General features: G+C 42.6%; 1 protein-coding gene across 1 annotated transcript in view; it reads right to left on the bottom strand.

Moving 5' to 3' along the window:
• LOC147423481 (sodium/proton antiporter 2-like) overlaps nt 1–15,912 on the bottom strand; it is a 107,397-nt gene extending 91,485 nt beyond the window's left edge. The window contains exons 1-4 of the mRNA XM_086501339.1: nt 15,568–15,912; nt 7,807–7,980; nt 7,573–7,701; nt 7,304–7,480 (exon numbers count right to left, since the gene is read on the bottom strand). Of these exons, the coding sequence (XP_086357465.1) occupies nt 7,304–7,480; nt 7,573–7,701; nt 7,807–7,980; nt 15,568–15,807 (720 nt within the window). The 5' untranslated portion in view covers nt 15,808–15,912. The remainder of the gene's footprint in view (nt 1–7,303; nt 7,481–7,572; nt 7,702–7,806; nt 7,981–15,567) is intronic.
• Nucleotides 15,913–19,142: the final 3,230 nt, after the last annotated feature.

Below are 19,142 nucleotides of genomic sequence, written 5' to 3' on the forward strand. Positions count from 1 at the left end.
GAGCAACAGAAGAGAAAAGCAGACAAGCACAGAAGGAATGTCAATCTTGAAAAAGGACAATATGTCTTGCTTCGGTTTGAGAAAGCTAGATTGAAAAAGCGGATCGGCAAAGGGAAAGTTGTCAAACTTTCCCATAGATTTTACGGCCCTTTCAAAATTACAGATAAAGTCAATGACGTGACTTTCAGATTGGATTTGCCTTCTAACTGGCGCATCCATAATGCTTTTCATGTCAGTCTCCTCCGACCATATGTTGGACCTCCTCCAGTGGCGCCAGTACAAGAAGATCCTCAAGAAGTCGAAGAGACTGAGGAAATTCTTCAACCTGAACAGATAATTCACCACTCGGAGAAACAACTCAAGTCGGGGAGTCTACATCGAAAGTATTTAGTCAAGTTCAAGAATTACACTCCTTTAGATGCAAAGTGGATGACTGAGTCCGATCTTAAGGACTACCCAGGCATCTTGCACAGTCATGTTGACGCTCTACAGTTGAGGTCAACTGTTTAGAACCAAGAGGGATGTAACTAAGTCAGACTTTGTAAATAATTAATTTATTTACGAGAAAAGAATTATCTAATTAGTTGTGTGCACCAAAGTTACCCGGAACGCGGAACGGGAACGGCGACGGGCCTCCCTGCGGAACGGGGGAACGGGAATGGGCCTGGAATGGGAACGGCGCGGAACAGCAGGCTAAAAAACACCCAAATATTATTTTTTTTAGCGTTATGTGTTTGAATACAAGTAGTATTAGAGTCCTTTGACTCTAATACCCACAAAAAACATGATTCGAAGACCATTTAACCTTATTATGACTTGATTGGGATGTGAGGCGCCCAGAGTACATAGCCAGATGAACAACAATGAGCAAACACAATGCCCATAGTACATACACAATGCTCTCAAATAATTGCAAGAGTAGTAGTCAGAGATAACACTTTGGAATTAATTATGGCTAACATAGTAACAAGCCTCAAGGGCCGCCAGCGGCCAAGGTGCTACAAAAAAACCAAAGAGGGGCAAAGTTCAAACCAGACTTCAGTGACCACAATACCAAAAGACTGAAGGTGACAAATACCATAAAGATGCTAGTAGCTACAAATGGCAAAGAGGGCAAGGCTCAAGCAGCCATACAAAAAGGTAAGGATAAATGGCAAAGACTCAAGACTCAAGAGCCACTAGCCTGAGAGGCCTCCCAATCCGTAGTAGCCGGCTGTAAATCATGCACATCCTCCCATTCCTCATCATCGAGGTCTAGGTCCGGCTCGATCTCAGCCACAGATGAAGTACCTGGTGTTGGTGGATGTGCATCTCCACCCACCTGAGAAGCCTCTTGCTCCATCTCCCACTGTGTAAAAGGATCTGTCTGTTTGTTTGTACTCTTGCAAAGCATTTTCAAATTTGCGCTGACGAAGACAAGATCATTAGCCTTCTCCACTCCAAGCCGATTCCTCTTCTTGGAAGCAATGTGGCTAAAGGTACTCCACAATTGCTCCAAGCATGAGGTACTGACTGACTGGCTGAGAATACGGATCGCCAATCTCTGAAGCTCGGGGCCATCATAGCCATAGTCCTCCCACCAAAGCACTGAACCTATTTTCTTGCGATCAATCTGAGCATCTGGACTGTCAAATGATCCCCGCATCTCTCTGTACTGTCTCAGCTAATCTCTGACAATGCGCCGCCCATCTCTATTTAGAACCATCTTGTTTAAGATCTCTGTAAATTGGTTCATGACTTCCCTATCTGTCTCTTGCCCTGCACCTTGGAACTCTGGATCCACCATGTACGCTGCCCCGTGTAAAGGAGAGGCTCCTTCCTCTTCTCGATGGTTACGTTGGCACAAAATTTCACCTCATGTCCCGGCACTTGAAGAAAGTGTGCCCTCACTTTGTCATGCCCCCCTTTCCGCGTGTAAGAGCATAGCTTGCATCCCCATGCACGAGAACCTCCCGCCGCCGACAAGGTGCCCTCCGAGGTCACTTCATCCCACCACGACCATTCCTTCGCCTTTTGAGTGTTGCCCGCATGAATGGAGGGGGTTGAACGAGAAGAAGAGGCCATGGATGATGGATTATCCGTGAAAGAGAGAGCTTGATCTTGAACTTTGAGAGAGAGAGAGAGGCTTGCCGCTTGATTCCGTGAGAGCTTGAAAGAGAGCTTGAGCCTTGAGCCTTGAGGGTTAGAACTTAGAAGTTAGCCCAAGAGAGAGAGAGGTTGAGAGCTTGAGCCTTGAGGCATGCCGCGGCGCCACACTATGGCTTGAAAGTTGAGAGCAAGCTAGGGAGAATGAGCTTGGCTTGAGAGTTGAGAGCAAGGCTCAAGCAAGGGAGAATGGGCCTTGAGGCTTGATGAGTGTGTGAAGAATGGGGGAGGAGGGGGGCATTATATACTTTTTTCACTGCTGAAAATGGCCGTTGGCTGCCCAACAGTCATTTTTTTAAATTTCAAAAACTGCCGTTGGGGCCATTCCGGTGACAGCTGCTGGCCGGAACGCCGTTCCGTTCCGACGCGTTCCAGAAAACTCCAGCCGGCCGGAACGCCGTTCCGACGTTCCAAGGCCCTAAAAGTCCGTTCCCCGGTAACTCTGGTGTGCACATCAAAATAGATTTAGCAGTTGTGGGGCCTCAGGTGCGCCCAAGTTTGGGCCAGTGCACCTCAAGGAGACCCTAGAAAAAAATACCCTGAAGCCCTAGCGATTGGGAAATCGGGTCTTCAATGAAGGGGTAGATAGTAGCCTCAGATTACAAGCTTAGAAAATTACGCGCGCTAGTGCAAGCACAGGAATGAGATGGGGTCCTTAGACTATTAACCCTAAGGCCTAATTATTTTACGGCCTTAGGATAAGTTAGTTAAAAGTATCTTAAATGATTTGCGCTGGACCAAATGGCCGGACAAGTGCGAACAGGTAATGCCAGAGCATTGCTGGTACGGCAATGCGCTAGGGAGCAGCTAACGTTTTCATTTCTTTAATCTATGTGTGCAGTTGTGCACTTAATTACACATTTCATTAACTAGTATAGGATTTTTAAAGTCAAAAGTTGAATGGTTTTTAAATTTTAAAGTAAGTGTGCCACTTGGCACACTTTTCCATGCAATCTCTCTCTCTCTCACTCCCTCTCTTCATGCTAGCGCCCCCTCTTCTGGGAGGCTATAAGAGAGCAGCCCCTCCCCCTCTTGCCAGGTTGGCAGTGCACTACCCCCCCCCCAAGTTGACCATCCTCTACGCAGTGAAGCTCTCCATTGAAGCTTGAGAGCAGCACCTTGTGGTGTATGTGGAGCCTCTGAGCACCCATCACCTAGAACAAGGCCTCTCATGGTTGCATGAAGCTTTGGGAGAAGTTTCATCGCGTAAAGTAGTAGAAAACTCTCTTTCTCCCTTGTCTAGCTGCTGCCAATTCCCTGTTTTCAGCCCCTAATCACTTGTATTAGGGTGAATTTCAACAAAGTCTTATTAGAATCTCATTCCCCACTACCTACTCTACACATACACCAAATTTGGAGCATTTCCATCGTGAAAAGGACCTCCATTTTGGCATTGGAACGCGCTCAGGTAACAATTTCTGGTTATGTGCAGAAAATTACAACAAGCGTGTGTGTGTGTGTGTGTGTGTTTTGCATGTTTTTGTGGTTGGTTAATTGCAAGAATGATTACGTCCAAAGTGGCACAGTTAGCGGAAGATAGACCCTCATTCGTGAGAGCTTCCGATGAGTTTTGTGGAAGGTAGACTCTCCCCTACGAGAGCTTCCCAAATTCTCGCAGAAGAGGATAGATCCTCTCAGTGGTCAGAGAGCAGTTCTTCTACTCTCTCAGTCAGAAGCAGAAAAAGGCCAAGAAAGAATAGAGGACCGGCTTTCGCCCCGTTCCTGTGCCTGTAGATTCTCCCTTAGTAATAAAGATATTCTCTTTAGGGGGGGGGACCAGCCCATCTTCTGGTCCCCAATGAAGTGTCAAGCTTTCTCTCTCTCTCTCTAATTCTCTTGAGTATTTGAAGTACAATTAAAAGCCAGTTTACGCTTCCGTATTCTTGTGACAGGCAACGCTAGGGCAGCCGCGGGGGGGGGGGGGGGGGGGGGGGGGGGCGGCGTTTAGCAGTAGCGAGCGTATCCCGCCTCATAAAGAACTTATGCAAGCCTCAAAAAAATATGTCTCTTCACCAGATAACATTGCTTTTAACTTGCCAAGCCTCGTTGGCCTTGTCATCCATCCAATGTTTCCCTCCAGTAAGGGAGTGATAAGACATATTTTGCATAACATTCAGTAATGACCTTTCTGCAGTAATGAACTTTCTGTTGTTGACTTTTAATCTTTGCCAAGCAGGGCTCAGGAAAAGGTAGCCTCGCTTTATCCAAAACCTGTTCAAATCAAAAAGTAGGTCCCTCAAATTTTTGCAAGAAGGATTTGAGGCCGGCTCAAATTTCAAGATTTCTAGTAGAAAATTTCAGATTTATGTAGAATTTTCCTTCTCAAATATGGTTTGACATTCGTGTCCTCCATCTGGTTTTATGTTGCTAATGAATCTCTTTCCCCCTATCATTGGGTTTTGGAAAGGCCTCTTATGCATGTCATCATGAGCATCTTCAACTGCTTTTTGAGATGCTTCATTATTGGCACCAGGAATGCCTTTCTTTTTTTAAGATGCAAATGGTATTCGAAAAAACATGTATCCCACTCGAAAGGCACTGTGCTTTGGAATGTATCCTCACTCACCATTGCTAAGGTCATTTTGTAGCAAATGCACGAGTTGGAAAGAATGGTATATTGGCGGCAATATTCATTGCCTGATTCTCTAGCATAATCGCTTTGCCATTTTGGTTGTGGGATTTTCATGCTCATTACCAATATTGGTCTTCTAGCCTTTGTACACACTTGTTTGAATGATGATTGGACCATGTAGATTTCCTTATGGTAATCCATATGATTACTCATTACACACACACACACACACACATATTGCATCCTCGAGAGGCTGAAGCAGGCCAATAGGACAAATTGATGTATAGCTTTGAGAAATTCCAGGATATATGGTAGATTATAGATATATATACCTTCATAAGTTCAGAATAGTCTGAACTCGCGAATTATAAGTGGGAATAAAGCACTCTAAAACTATAAAAGCAAGGGACACAAGAAAAGAAAAGAAAAAACAAAAGTAAATCACTTTATTTGCTACGAAACAAAACTAGATAAAACAAAACATTATTAACTTAAAAATGTTTTTAGAAAAGGCATGCGCAAAATAAGTTGACGTAGCTTACTTGGCTAAAACTTAAAACAAGTACTCAACTTTAAACAAAAAAGGATAAGACATCTTAAAAACTTAATCCTAGAAATCAAACTTCACACAACAACTTCTAAAGGACCAAATTCTTAAGTCCTAATGTAAGCTAAATACGAAATCGAAAATGAGAGGTCATTCATGCTTTGAACATACTCTACAAAACCAACGAGCTGAGTTTCTATCACCCTCCAGAGGTGATAAAGGCTAGCATTTGTCAAGCTAGAGTAAAAATACTAGAAGCGCTAGAGATCAAAACAACAAAATAGTGTGTTACTAAGTCAAACAATAAGTCGGTTTTTAAGCTCCCCACTTTTATTGAATTTACTACTTACTACGATGCAAAAATAAACGAACATTTTTCATGATTATTTTGAATGAGTATCCTTTCTCAACAAGCAAAGAAATAAGATGGCACGATTGAACAACAAAAGCAGAATTACTAGAACACAGACGAGAAAATCTAAATAGTTGAGAGCAAATGACACCGTACTTAGCTAAAAGAGAAATGTTCGAAGAAATGTGAGGCATATGGATGATATTTAGATTGACATATTCTCATTCAAGGCGCTTATCATAGATATTTACTTCTAATCCCAAGGGAGTCTGAAGAATCTTAAGGTCTAAAAAGGCACAGCAATCACTATTTGTGGTACAGTTAAGTTTACAAAAATCCTTAGGATAAATTCCTCCACCTACAGAACTCGAATTCAAGTACATAAAATCTCGAAAATAAGGAACGTCAGGAACAAAAAGATCATCTACAAAGCGTCTTACATTGCAATAATTGTACAAACAATTTGGGTAAGTATTAGCAAGGACAAGACGCTCCATAAAATCAAACTCTTAAGTAAAAAGATAGAAATTAGCAACATAAACAGCACAATTGGTACCCATAGGGATACCAATTGTTTGCTTGAAAAGAGAGTCACCGACGGTTATATATAAATTGTCCAAAATAAAATCTAACCAACATATGATGTCAATGTCATCTACAATCCTGGTGAATCTCTTTCTTCCTTTGTCTACATCTACATTCTTACTTTTTAACCATAGGAAGTCAAAGTCAAGGCTGACTTTTCTACTAGCAATGCCTTGTACCTATCCTTCTCAAGCTTGTACGCAAAAATTATAGATATACTTGGGGCTATGCCGTTTGCAACAATTTGCAACAAAAGAGGCACGCTATACGGTACTCTACTATGTTAATGACGTGGCAGCAGCTTACGCGAACTTTTACTGTTTCCAGCAAGGGGATATTTTACCACATGCTTTTGGACTTAATTTTGTAAAATAAAATGCTTTTGAGGCCAGCTGTAAACAGCAGAGCCTGTAACTTCTTTTAAAGCCCAAGGGCCCCACGTGGGGGCCACTGAAATCTGACAAAGAACTATGCCTCTGCTTTGTGAAAGTGTGAAATCTTTTCTGTTCTATTTCCGTTATTTCCAAGTTGCACCATGGATCTCCCATTGGCACGCAGTGCCGACCGATTACAACTTGGATCAGTCTGATCAAGATAATTAGATGTTACAGCTTGCAAAATCGGTAAATCATTGAGAAGAACTGAATAATGGTTAATTATACTAGCTGCATCAATATGATTCAAAAAATCATTTGCTAAGGTGTTAGCAACTCAGAATTATTATTTGTACGCACTGATTGTTCTGATGAAATAAATTGATTGCTGTCCATAGCATCAATATTACTGATCATTGCAATTCTGAGATTACTATTCTAATCAATTTTGGAGTGCTCGATTGCCACGGCACCGTTAGCCACTCCAAGAAAAAATTTAGATCATAATCATCACAAAAGTCGATCAGGAAATCTGGTTCTTGAGAAGAACTGCGAGGCTCAAAGATAACCAGCATTAAATATGAGCCATCATCCAAATGAGAATCTTCCCAGCCAGAGTACTGATCAGAATGAAACCCCATAGTTCTCGTCAAAGTACCGTCAACATTAAAAAATCAAAACAAGCTAGATGCTCACAATAGAAAAAAGAGAGAAATAATGTGGCATACCACCCACAAGAGATTCCTTGGCTTTCGAGTCGAAATTGAATTGGTTATCAGCTTGAAGCCCTGGTGGGCATCGACTATCTCCACAATTGTCATTGCCCCCAACAAAAAGAAGACTATCTCACTCACTTCTGCAGATGACTCTGTCAACTGGGTAATTGTTTCATCAGGACTTGATGCCTGCCAACGTATGAATCTCATATTATAAACTGCCACATTAGTAAGAAACATACTTTAACCGAGCTTAAGTTATATAGTAACCAAAGACTCACTCCGACACTTCGAATGACCCACAGAGTAACAGCCATTATGAGGCCCACCCCACTCTTATTGAATGCAAGGGATTCTTCAAAGATAATACCAGCATAGCCCAAACCAAACACAAGCACCATGGCAAGGTCCTGCAGTTATTTGTACCCTTTAATGGATGAAAAACAACAGTCATAGTTGCAAAAAAAAGGATCAAGATACACAGTTTCACAATATAAATGAAAGCAGAATGAGACCTGATTTTCTGCGACCCATGAATGATTCACAATTGCTGCCCCTGCTATTACACATGCACTCACTGCAAGCGCCTTGAGCAAATCTGTCTTGGGCTTGTAGTTTTCTGCGAAATCAAGTGAGCTCATCTCATCAACTGAGCACAGTGGGTCGCACAAATCTGAGGAACTGACATCCTGGAAAGACATGAGAAAGTAAGTAATAATAAAACACGTGTGCAGCAGTAGAAGCACAAGGGAAAGAAGGAGGGGAAGGAGGGGGGGGGCGGGCGGCGGGGGCGGGCGGGGTGTTGTTTTGAGGCCAAAAATATCACAAGCATTAAAGCAAAGACGATGTCAATGAGCACCAGAGGTAGGCCTACTGAGTAGACTGGTATAACACAAAGACCACGTGCAGAAGATGTGGACAGTGAGTTATTTAGTTTCTATAGCACACACCCCCCATGCCCCTTCTCCCTCCCTCCCTCCATATGCACAAGTAGGAGAAACATACTCATGATCTGGCAGTCAGAAAGACACATGGCCCCATTAACTTACCTAAACAAACCATAAATGCTGTGCAAAATGAGACTTTGTCACCTCTCTCCCTAGAACTACTAGAGCTCTAGTATCTCCTAGGGACAATTCTTGCTAGTGTCCCAGTATCTCCTCAGGGCAGATCTAAGGGCATGAGGGCTGTTTTGTGGCCATGCCCTGCCTACATGAAGTAGTTTCTCTCATCTCGAGTCACGTGTGCCATGTATGCCCCGTCTGTAGTGCTTGCTTAACGTGTACCTGCCTAGCCTGGTGTTTAGTCAGGAAGTTTTTAGGTCCACTTTATGAGGGCGCTCAAATTTGGGCTTCTTGTCCCATCTCCCCATTCATCCCTTATAGGGGTCATAAGTGCCTTTGAGAGGAGTCGGCCGGCACCGTAGTCACACGAGGATGGAGGGACAAGGGCTTTGGACATTGGGAAAGCACCCCCACATTGGGGCCCGAGTGGGATGTAGGACGTTCCATCCGTCAGCTGGGCCACAAGGTGGCCATATGGGGATGGTGTCCCGGGGACGCCATTGTGCGGGGAACGGTGAATGGTGAAGACGCCCCAACGATCAGTTACTGACCATTTGGAGAGCCATTTCGAAGCAGTTTGGGCACACACTTGAGTCTCCATAGAGCCACTTTAAGCCATAATGTGGCCACTTCTTAGCATAAGCTCAATGCTCATGCTCTCAAGTGTCAAGTCCCATGGCTCTATGATTTATCGTACATTGCCGCACCACTGTCTTTAACATGTTCAAAGGAGTCAAGGTCCAGGCCTTCTCCTCTCAAGGCAGAATAACACCAAGCTAGTGAACTCTACGTCGCATGTCTCTTTCGATAATGCCCAGGCCCCTCTTCTCGAGGCATAATATCAATGTGCAAGTGAACTATAGGCAGCATGTCTCTAGCACTAAGTGCCGCAACTGGGACATAACTCTAGGGTACGGAGCCAAACAACAGGGAGTAAATCAGGCCACCATCGCAAGAACCTAATTTACCAGTCAAAGAAAAATGCATAGAAGACAGATGGCAAAGCTTCCTCCTGGTAGACTACAAGACTAGCTCAAACTGCTGTTCAAGTGATACATCATGCCACATGAAAGCCCAAATATCTGCCAGTCTGGCCAAGTGCCAGCCACATAAAAATATTCTACACTCCCCACTGACAATCCTCATCAACTCCCACAAAAAAACTGAAGGACTTGGGCTAGTTGATAAGAGCACCACTGCCAAGAAAAGGCATTTATTTGCATGTGAAGCACCTCTTATTAGTAGTTCATTTACTTATTAATAAGTGACATTTTAGCATCATTTTACAAGGTCGTGGAGTTCAATCTGGCACTATTCGACCCAGCTTTAATCCCCTATATAAGTGATCCCAAGGGTCACTTCTCAAGCATAAGTCAGTACCCTCAATACCAGTACCCAGTACCATCAACATTCATGGCGTTTTTGCATCAGCATTTTCAGCCATGACCAGCAGACCATCAGCGTATTTCAGAAGTTGCAGATTTCAGCCATAGTTCCAGCGTTTGCAGATTCAGCCCTCAAATCAGCCAGCATTTTCAGATTTCAGCCCTAGCATCGTCAGATCACAGTACCCTAAAAGCTCTGCTCCCCAAAAGCAATGCGTAAAAGAAGAAAAATCTACCAGCGCAATTTACAGAAGTCTGTACAGCCTGCCACGTCAAAACAGCAGCACAAATTGCGGAATTCCCTACAATCTACTATGTCAGCTGTCCATACAGCCCTGCCACGTCACCAATCGGCGCAAATTGCAGACCCGCTAGCGACACTCACAACAATATCCAGTCATCTCATCCAGATAGACATCTTGATGCACTAGAATCTCATTCAATTCACATTCAATTCTCATTCAGTTTCAGATCTCATTCAGATTTCATTCACTTAGCCATCACATCCACATCTCGCAGATCTCCATAGATGTCTAGATGCACTAAGTTCAAATCATTCATCAGACAAAATGTTGTAGATATTTCATCTTTCTACATCTCTCTAACAATGCACACATAAAAGAGCACATGTCTTCAGCCGCATCAGCACAGCAGTGCAAATTGCAAAATTTTCATACAGTCTGCCACGCCGGTTGTCCATACAACCTTGCCACATCAACAGTCAACGCGAATTGCGGAATTGCCCGCCAGAGTTCAAGCTTTTGAGTTTTAAGGGTTAGGCCCCTCGCCCGGTGCTCTTTACGTTGGGACTAGAATTTTAAAGTTTAGGCCCCTCGGCCATTCTTTCAGGGTTTAAAACTTCCTCTGTTCTTTGGGTTCAGTTTCTCTTGTCCTCTCGGCCATTTCTTCACAGTTGGACACGCCACGTCATCACTTTGTGACATCCACAAATATACCAAACAACCCACAAATATGGAAAAACCTATGCAAATAAGATATATGGTTTCAGGACTAAAAATTGGGCAGTCAGGCCAAAAGTGTCTGGGCCATGACCACATGCAGCCTAAACGCGTATGCAATGGGTGGCGAGCCCAAGAGACACACTAGCCGTACAAGCATGCCCACACCCTAAACGAAGCAGAAGAGTGGTGTTATGTGTAACTCTAACACCCCCTCTCAGCACTTGATGTTGAACAAACCAATGGAAGCCAAAGATATGAAGCCTCTAATGAAAATGTCTGCTGCGAAGCAAAAGTTTGGGGAACTCCAGCTGCCAAGAAATTTCCAAGTAGATGCCATCAAGGGTAGTGTAGGAAACTCCTGTACTCCGTCGTTGCAAAGTAAGTGTACCGCTCCGAGAAAAAATTCCCTAATCATGTGTAAAAACAACACCTATCATAGAGTCAAATTAGGAGACATGCAAAAGTTTTGCCTTGCCAAAGAGGAAGCAGTGGCAATCCATCACGGCGAAGCAACCAATCTACAAAAACTCCAAAAGGTCAGACTGAGAAGTCTACACCGAAAAATCTTGATTGTATATTGCAATAGTCATCGATGGAGTGTATTGACCACCTCCAAGTGGTGTCCCGTAAGTAGATAAGAGTGTCCTCAAAGTTGAGGGAGGACCTTACTAAGCAATCAGCTCGAAATCGTCTTCCAAATGAGATTCGGTAGTCTCCACTATGATCGTCCTTGGAGAAGAGGGATTGCTAAACCAAAGATGTCAACGTCGATGTTAACAGACTCGAAAAGGAATTGGGTCAATCTAATAATCTTCTTCAAGATGATCAGATAGTGCAACTCATAGATAATCTCCTCCACATGAACCAGAAAAAATACTAAACACTAGAGAAAAAAGAAGTAGTAATACAATTTTCAAAGAGTGTTTAGTTAAGTGGAAATATTGTGTTGAAGAGAGTTCAACATGGAAGCGAGTAAGCACTCTCCGAAAAAGGTTCCCCAACTTTAGGATTACTCCTTCCAATGAAATTTTCGAGGACCTTGAGGGGGGAAGGAATGATATATCCTATAGTTGAGTATGGACATGCACGCCTACACTCGGAGCTAGGGGTCATGGCCGGATGAGCGACCTCTTGTAGATTAAAAGAATGGGGCTTAACAAATATTGAAGCCAAGTGTCAAGTGACGAGCAGGATTGCCCATGGAGGGGGCGGTGTTCATCCGAGGACCATGAGGGGGAGTGGCGGTAGTTTCAAGTAGTTGATCGGTGGTCTCCAAGCTTGCCATAGCTCACACAGTGCAAGCTGAAGTGGTCTTCGCAAAACAGACGCAATAGGGGCTTTTCCATCATATCTGCAACAGCAAGAGCTCTAACGTCCGGCATTGCCTGCCAGCTGGTATAATCTGACAGCAAAAGGCAATGGATTAGCCGAAAGGGGAGAGCAATCGATGACAAAGTTGAGAGAGAAGAGGCAACTCACACCAAGAAACTCCAAGAGGAAGCCACAATACATAGAACAAAGCACTACACTGAAGCTAACAAGAAGCTATCAGCCAAGATAGAAACTAGTCCACCTCTTGAAGGTGGCTCCTAAGGACGAACGTTGGGGGGGTACCTCCAACAAGACAATGAAGGAGGCACTGATGACAACAAGCTTTTAAAACCTAACATAGAAACTTGGTAGAGAGTAGACTAATGTAGAAACCTGGTAGAGAGAGTAGAGAGCAGGGCAGCAAGCCAACAACAATAAAACCCAATGTACACTAATGTAGAAACATGATAAGAGAGAGTAGAGGGCAGGGCAGCAAGCCAACAACGATTACCCCAAACAACCCAATACAAGGAACACAAGAAATCGAGGAAGTCAAGGAACACAATGAAAGAAAATCCTGAAAGTCAGTTTTAAGAGCACGAGGAAAAAAAGCATGCAAAAATCAAGCTCTACAAGCACACCCTAGACACACATCTCTCACACTCACACACACACACACACACACACACACACACACACATACACTTTTTTTTTTCTTTGTAAATCTTGTTGATGGAACTTACAAGTGGAAAAATTTACAAGTGGGAAGCCTTAAAGCGAGGAAAACCCACGAAAAATAAGAGATATAAAAAGTGGAGCACCATGAGGCTCTAAGGGCCAGAAACAGTCAACATAAATCCTGTAGGCCTCAAGAGTGATGTCCCTAGCATCATAAGCGAAATGCAGCGCTTGACCAAGCGACAATTTGAAGTAGGGAAAAAGGTCAACATTAGTGCCTTGAAACATTAAGGAGTTTCGGTGGTGCCAAATGACCCACAAAGCCCAAAATCTGACCCAATTAAAAGATACTGTAAACTAAGATTGCGGAGAATGGAGCACCCCAAAAAGCCAAAACTGTATGTGAAAAGTGCCGGAAGGAAAACGCAGTCGAAGAGCAGCCGACACTTGTCAAATGAAGGATCTGGAGCAGTGAAAACCTCTCAATAAGTGTGGCACACTCCCCTCAGCTTCATGGCATCTGAGACAACAAGAAGGCGCAATATGTCGTGCATGCAATAAGCTGTCAACCAGGTAGAGTTCCCGCCAAGCAGCACCACAAGAAAATACGTTCCTTCAGAGGTAGATGACTCTGCCAAATGCTAGACAATGTTCGTTGCCACCATGAGGATGACTTGGAGAGTGAACATAGCTGATTACCATGACGCACAATCCACGCATCAAATTGCAATAGGGCATAAACATTGGCTAAAATGCATTCTAGTCTGGAAGCAATTAGAAGAGCGGGAGTCTACATTCAAAGGAGGAATGGGTGAGAGATCAACAAGCATCCTTTGAATCTCCCGCCAAAGAGGAGAATAATGTAGTCCCAACTGAAAACGAGACGCCGCATCAGAGGACGAAAGAACATGACCCATGTCATCCACAACCTAATGTACCTCGCATATTTCTTTTTAAGAAAGAAAATAGGCTTGGTGAGGAGACCGCTGGACCAAAGTTGAAGAGAATGCCGTGCTCCAATGCAGACTCTCCAATGGAAGGGAATTGCCTAGAAAGGATTGCCAACCATACCATGCCGAATTTGAGGTGATAACCTTCCAATCAACAATGAGAGAAGAAGTAAAAGGGACATCCAAGGATGTGTCCTTCAAGCTTCCCAAAAATGACGTCCCAATTAGTCAGGTGCCAATGACCCAGGGTTGTTGCTGTTCCACCAAGACTAGCAATAGCATAGCTTTCCGAGCCAGAACATGACTTCACAACTCCAAAATATTCAGCCCTTCAAGGCACTTGGAATAACACAACTTGTCCATAGATAAAAGCCAGAGACCCTTTCTGTGAGACGAGGTGAGCCAACAAAAGCTCCAAAATACTAGACATAAGGGACTGCAAGCGCAACTGAGACCAAGATAATAGAGGTAAGTAAAACTACACAAAAGCAATGAGAATGCATTGGACAATCCTAAGACACACATGTAGTGGCCAAGTGGACAATTTCCAATAATTTGAATTGGAATGTAAACGTTGGAGTACCCAATCCAGTTTCTGCGCATCTGATACATTCCAACCCGACAGATAACCCAAATGGCGAACTATGATGTGTGGAGAAACAATCTCCCCTGGCCATGATAGCTTATACTAATCATACTCATTCACAGGTACTAACTTGGATTTACGAAAATTAACTTTGAGACCTGCCGCCAATCCAAACAAGTGAAGAGTATGCATAATTTGCTCCACATCATCATAGTGATTGCGAGGCATAAATAAAGAGTCATCCGCATAGGCTTGGCCGATAAAGTGATGCCCAGTTGGTAATATGAAATCTACTAGTGGAAGTCAAGGAATCCAAATACATAAGTAAGGGCTGAGTAGCGATTGCACGAAGCAAATAATTGAGAGGACATCCTGCCTTATTGAACGTTCCTGAGGCCAAGAGTCTGTGAGAAATCCATCCAACGAACCTACAAAAGTGCTATGTGCATACAACAAAAATACCCCACACACACACACGTACAAATCAGAGGAAAAAATGCAAGCTGAAAGAAACCAAAACAAAGCAAGCTCTCTCTCTCTCTCTCTCTCTCTCTCTCTCTCTCTCTCTCCGCGTTCCCCCCCCCCCAAAAAAAAAAAAAAAAATCTCTTTGCATTGTTGTGGCCGCAGGTTCGGACCGGATTGGAGGAGACCATGCAAGCCGGATTCAACTCGGAGAAGAACGTTTTTGTGACCATCATACTTGGACTCTAGACCATGGCAGCTCCACCAGCAATTTGGTGGATGTCATTGACAGTGGGTTGGGGACACAGCCAAAAATAGGAGCTGGGTATGGAACGATAACCAATTTTACGAAAAAATGAAAATTGGAAACCATTCTCAATGTACGAAGCAACTTCAAAGTCCATAACAAGCATCAATCAAGAGACACCCCTTGCTGCAATCAGACACTGAAATGTGCGCGAGAGTTTGTTCATTGGGTTACTTCCACATGTGTCGAGTTAGGGCTATGCCCCACTATCTCAGAACTCATATTGGAACCTCAAAATTCCAGCATGTTCCGAGTAAACTTGCTCTGGTTGTCCTGATGGGTTCACCACTATGACAAATCGAAAATAATAGGCGCCACCCATATTGAGAGATTTCAGGCTCTCATTATCAATTTGAAACTGCTGAATTAAAATTCCACAAGTTACTGGCAGCTGCTGCTTCTGCCTCACTTGCAATTTGCCTTGAAAGTACAGGGAATTCCCAAACAAATTTATCCCATTACAGTACTACCATTGGTAGGACTTAGGAAATCTTGAACAATGCGGAGCTAGAAACAGAGGACAAAATTCTCGATGCAAATATTAAGATCAACGCCCTGAAAGAAACTAACCTCAGGAAGAAGCGAGGAGGCATCATCTCGCTCTGCAGAAGCTGCAGCACGAATGAGCAGAGGATGGGGCAGGTAGGTCTTTGAAAGGGGCTGCCAACAGACACTTGAGGAGCTTCTACAGAGACGGTCTGCAGAGAGAGGCCTCCCGTGGAGCTTGGTAGAGCGCAGAGATGGAATTAGAGCTGCCTCACAGTGATAGTTGTGCTGCTGCATGACAGGATACTGAGGTGCCATAGCCATGGCTGCTCGCTCGCTCGCTCTCTCTCGTATGATTCTATATAATGGAATCTATTAATTTGCCCATCACAGCAGCGACATTGACGACGCTGATTCTACTTTAATACCTTTACGCCGGCCCCATCACACATACACACTCTTTAGCCTATAGGTTATAGGACCCTTTGTAGCGGTGGACAATACATGACGATAAACAAGTGAAGCCATCACGAGGCCTTGCCACTCAAAAGTAGCATTGTATGTGAGTTTGGTCTCTCGATGGTGTCATAGCTCGGCACGAGCATGGCAAGTTCTTGTAATTTTTTTGAGATGATCAATATAATTCACTCACGATTGTGAGTTTTGCCTTTTTTTTTTTTAAAGTAGCATTGTATTAGAGTTTGATGTGTCCCAATATATACAAGGTGAAGGGTCACATTGGCACTCTAAAACAATCCAATGAACTGGACGATGTGAGGCTCTTGAATGAAAGAATTCTTTTACAAACTAAAATATCAAAGAAAAAGTCTGTGTCAAATGTACGCTTAACTCCTTTCTTCACAAAGCCAAGAAGATACACTGTTCAAGAAAAAACATCTTCTTGACCACACAAAGTTCCTCTAAATGTATTTACAAAGTGGAAAATTCAAAGCCATGAGCTCAATTTGTGGACTACATAAGGAGTCATTAGTAAAGCGTTGGCTTTTTGGTGCAATTGTGGACCATTGGATAAAGCATGTAGATTAGTGCCACATGGCAAAAAAATTCTTTTTTAATATTTCTTCTAGATCTTTGTGAGAGGTGTTGACATTTGTGTACCTCGCTCTTTAAAGAGAGCCATTGAATATTGGTTTAGTCATTATTTTTTTGGAATATATTGTAATCCAAATGAGTCACTGTTACACTTGTTTCTAGAAAGTATAATACTCTATTGTGAAAGAAAAAATTTTAAATGCTAGTGTCACTTTCTCATTTTTCCTCTCACAAAGAACCTTCTTATTATTAAATTCCTCTTAATAGCATTATGTAGGCTATAGTGAACTTTCACCTTGTTTCATTATTTTTATGTTATTTAGGCAAGACATTTCCTTTCCCTCTTGCTCCCAAAGACATTATTGAATCTTCAAGCAAGCTGCTTGTAAGCTGGGACACACTTTTTCCAAATAGTGATTGGATCTAAGCAAAGGGAGTGCAAGAGTTTGGTAGCTAGCATTACCATCGAATTAACGAAGCAACAAGGTATAGTGTAATTTATATGGCTTACATCAAAATGGGTAAGCCTACCTAGAGATTGGTATAGAATATTGATCTCTCATCAAATGCCACTGCAAAATCACTAAGAAAGATTCAAAGAGAATTTCAAGCCCAAAACAATAATTATTAAACATACAACAGAGTCCACTGGACTAAACAGAAAAGGAATATAACTTAAAACTAATTTTGACAAGTGGAATGAGATGGTCACTTGACAACTATTCCGGGTTAAGAACTTCATAGTCAAATGTCAGATATCAGATCAAATATGATGAACATAATCACACTTCAAAAGACCATATGGGAAAATCAGACAGATAATTGAACTGAAGTGAAAAAATGAATTCAGATGATAGGAACTGAGACAATTGGAAATTTGATATAAACATTCAGGAGTTCAGGATTACAACTTTGTGGAAGTACAATTGATGCTACATTTAGTGCTCAATTACAAGGTAGCACAAGAGTTCTAGCAACTCGTGATTGATACAAATAGGCTTACAGAAAGGAAAGACCCTCACACCGACTAACAAACCCAAAAATGGAAACAATGGGTCCTATTAAAGGCACCCATACTAACATGCTAGTGACTATTTGTAACTCTGCTAAGTAATTCGTAGAAGCCGCTTCCTGGGGCAAGCTCCCACTATGTATGTCATCCTCCCCTTTCTTAAATCATCTTTAAGTTCTAACACCGTGTTCTTTTGTTCAATGTCATTCGGAGCGGACTTCCAGCGACCTATAGTGCCTTGCTTTGTTTAAATAATTCCCTTATCTGATCTAGAATCTGAATGTAACGCATCTAATCAGCGGGTTCATTATAGATGGGGTATAGATGCAGATATGTTCACATTTGAAGGTGCTTTTCTCTTCATAGATGTTTTCTCGTACTCAAACATTGATTTGAAAAGCCTGAAGTATGATCTGAGTATGACTCCACCTGAATAGCCTTTCCCTTATGTTTGCATGTAAGGGCCATCTTTTGTTGGCTTCTAGGCGGTTGGTCTGGAGGTGGATTCTGTTGACCTCCCGTTGTGTGATCCATAGTGTTGTCTAGAATCTAATTAGGTTGGCCTTGGGAGCTATCAGACACTTGACTGGCATGAGCTTCTCCTTGGCTGGAGTCAAGAGCATCTATGGGGTCATCATCGTCATCATCATCATTGTTCTTATGCGATGGTTTCCTCTCCATAGCATCTTCTTCTTGCTTGTTCTCTTTGTCATTGTCATTGTCTTCATCATAATCAATGTTGTTTCTGAAATGTTTTAGACATTGCATCATGGAGAGCAGAGGAACAAGATTTTTTGCATCTCATTTTTGCAATTGTCGGCCTCCGAAACAATGTTTTTGGCATATCTCCGTCACACGGAAGTGGATGGATATGATCTAGGAGTTTAAGTTGGAGCTTTGGTACATTCAAAATGCGATGGAAATGTTTATTTTTTGAAATTCTATTCAAAATCATAGTACGTGCAGCAGCAGGTCTGTTCTACCACAAAGTGTTGTTTTTGGCATATCTCTCACACTCGAGTGCGGAACTATATAATTTAGGAGTCTACCCCAAGGTTTCCTGATGTCTCAAACACATTTGCAATATCAATTCTTTTTGAATTTTTTAGTGTTGATTTTTTTGCAAGAATCTGTAGCAATTTATATGCATAGACGCTTTGACAGTTGGACTCCTACAATGTAGAGCATTATTTATTTAGTTTGCATCTTTGGATATGTATGTCACACTATGGAGCTATTTGAGAGATTATTTAACTTTTATTGGTGTAAGAAAGTTTTGATTTGGTATGTGGCCTTTGGATTGATACACATCCGGATGCGATTTTGTGTGCATTGAGACAATGTGGGATTTCAAAGAGTTATATGCACGGTTTTGTGTGATTTATGGTTATGTATGCCATATGCAGATACATGTGAGCTAATTATAGCTCATAGGTTGCAAATGCATAGGTGTACAACTTGCAAACAGATGGAGTTGTCCGGAGAGCTACTCGTGTGGGAGTGAGCTTCGCTGCCATACTTTTGTCTCTGACAATTTTATGTGCTTTGTTTAAAGCAACAATTTGTCTTGCTTCTCTTCATTGTGTTTGGAGAG

The sequence above is a fragment of the Adiantum capillus-veneris genome, chromosome 26, assembly GCF_014529385.1.
Source record: "Adiantum capillus-veneris isolate H3 chromosome 26, ASM1452938v2, whole genome shotgun sequence".
NCBI classification, from domain to species: Eukaryota; Viridiplantae; Streptophyta; class Polypodiopsida; order Polypodiales; family Pteridaceae; genus Adiantum; species Adiantum capillus-veneris.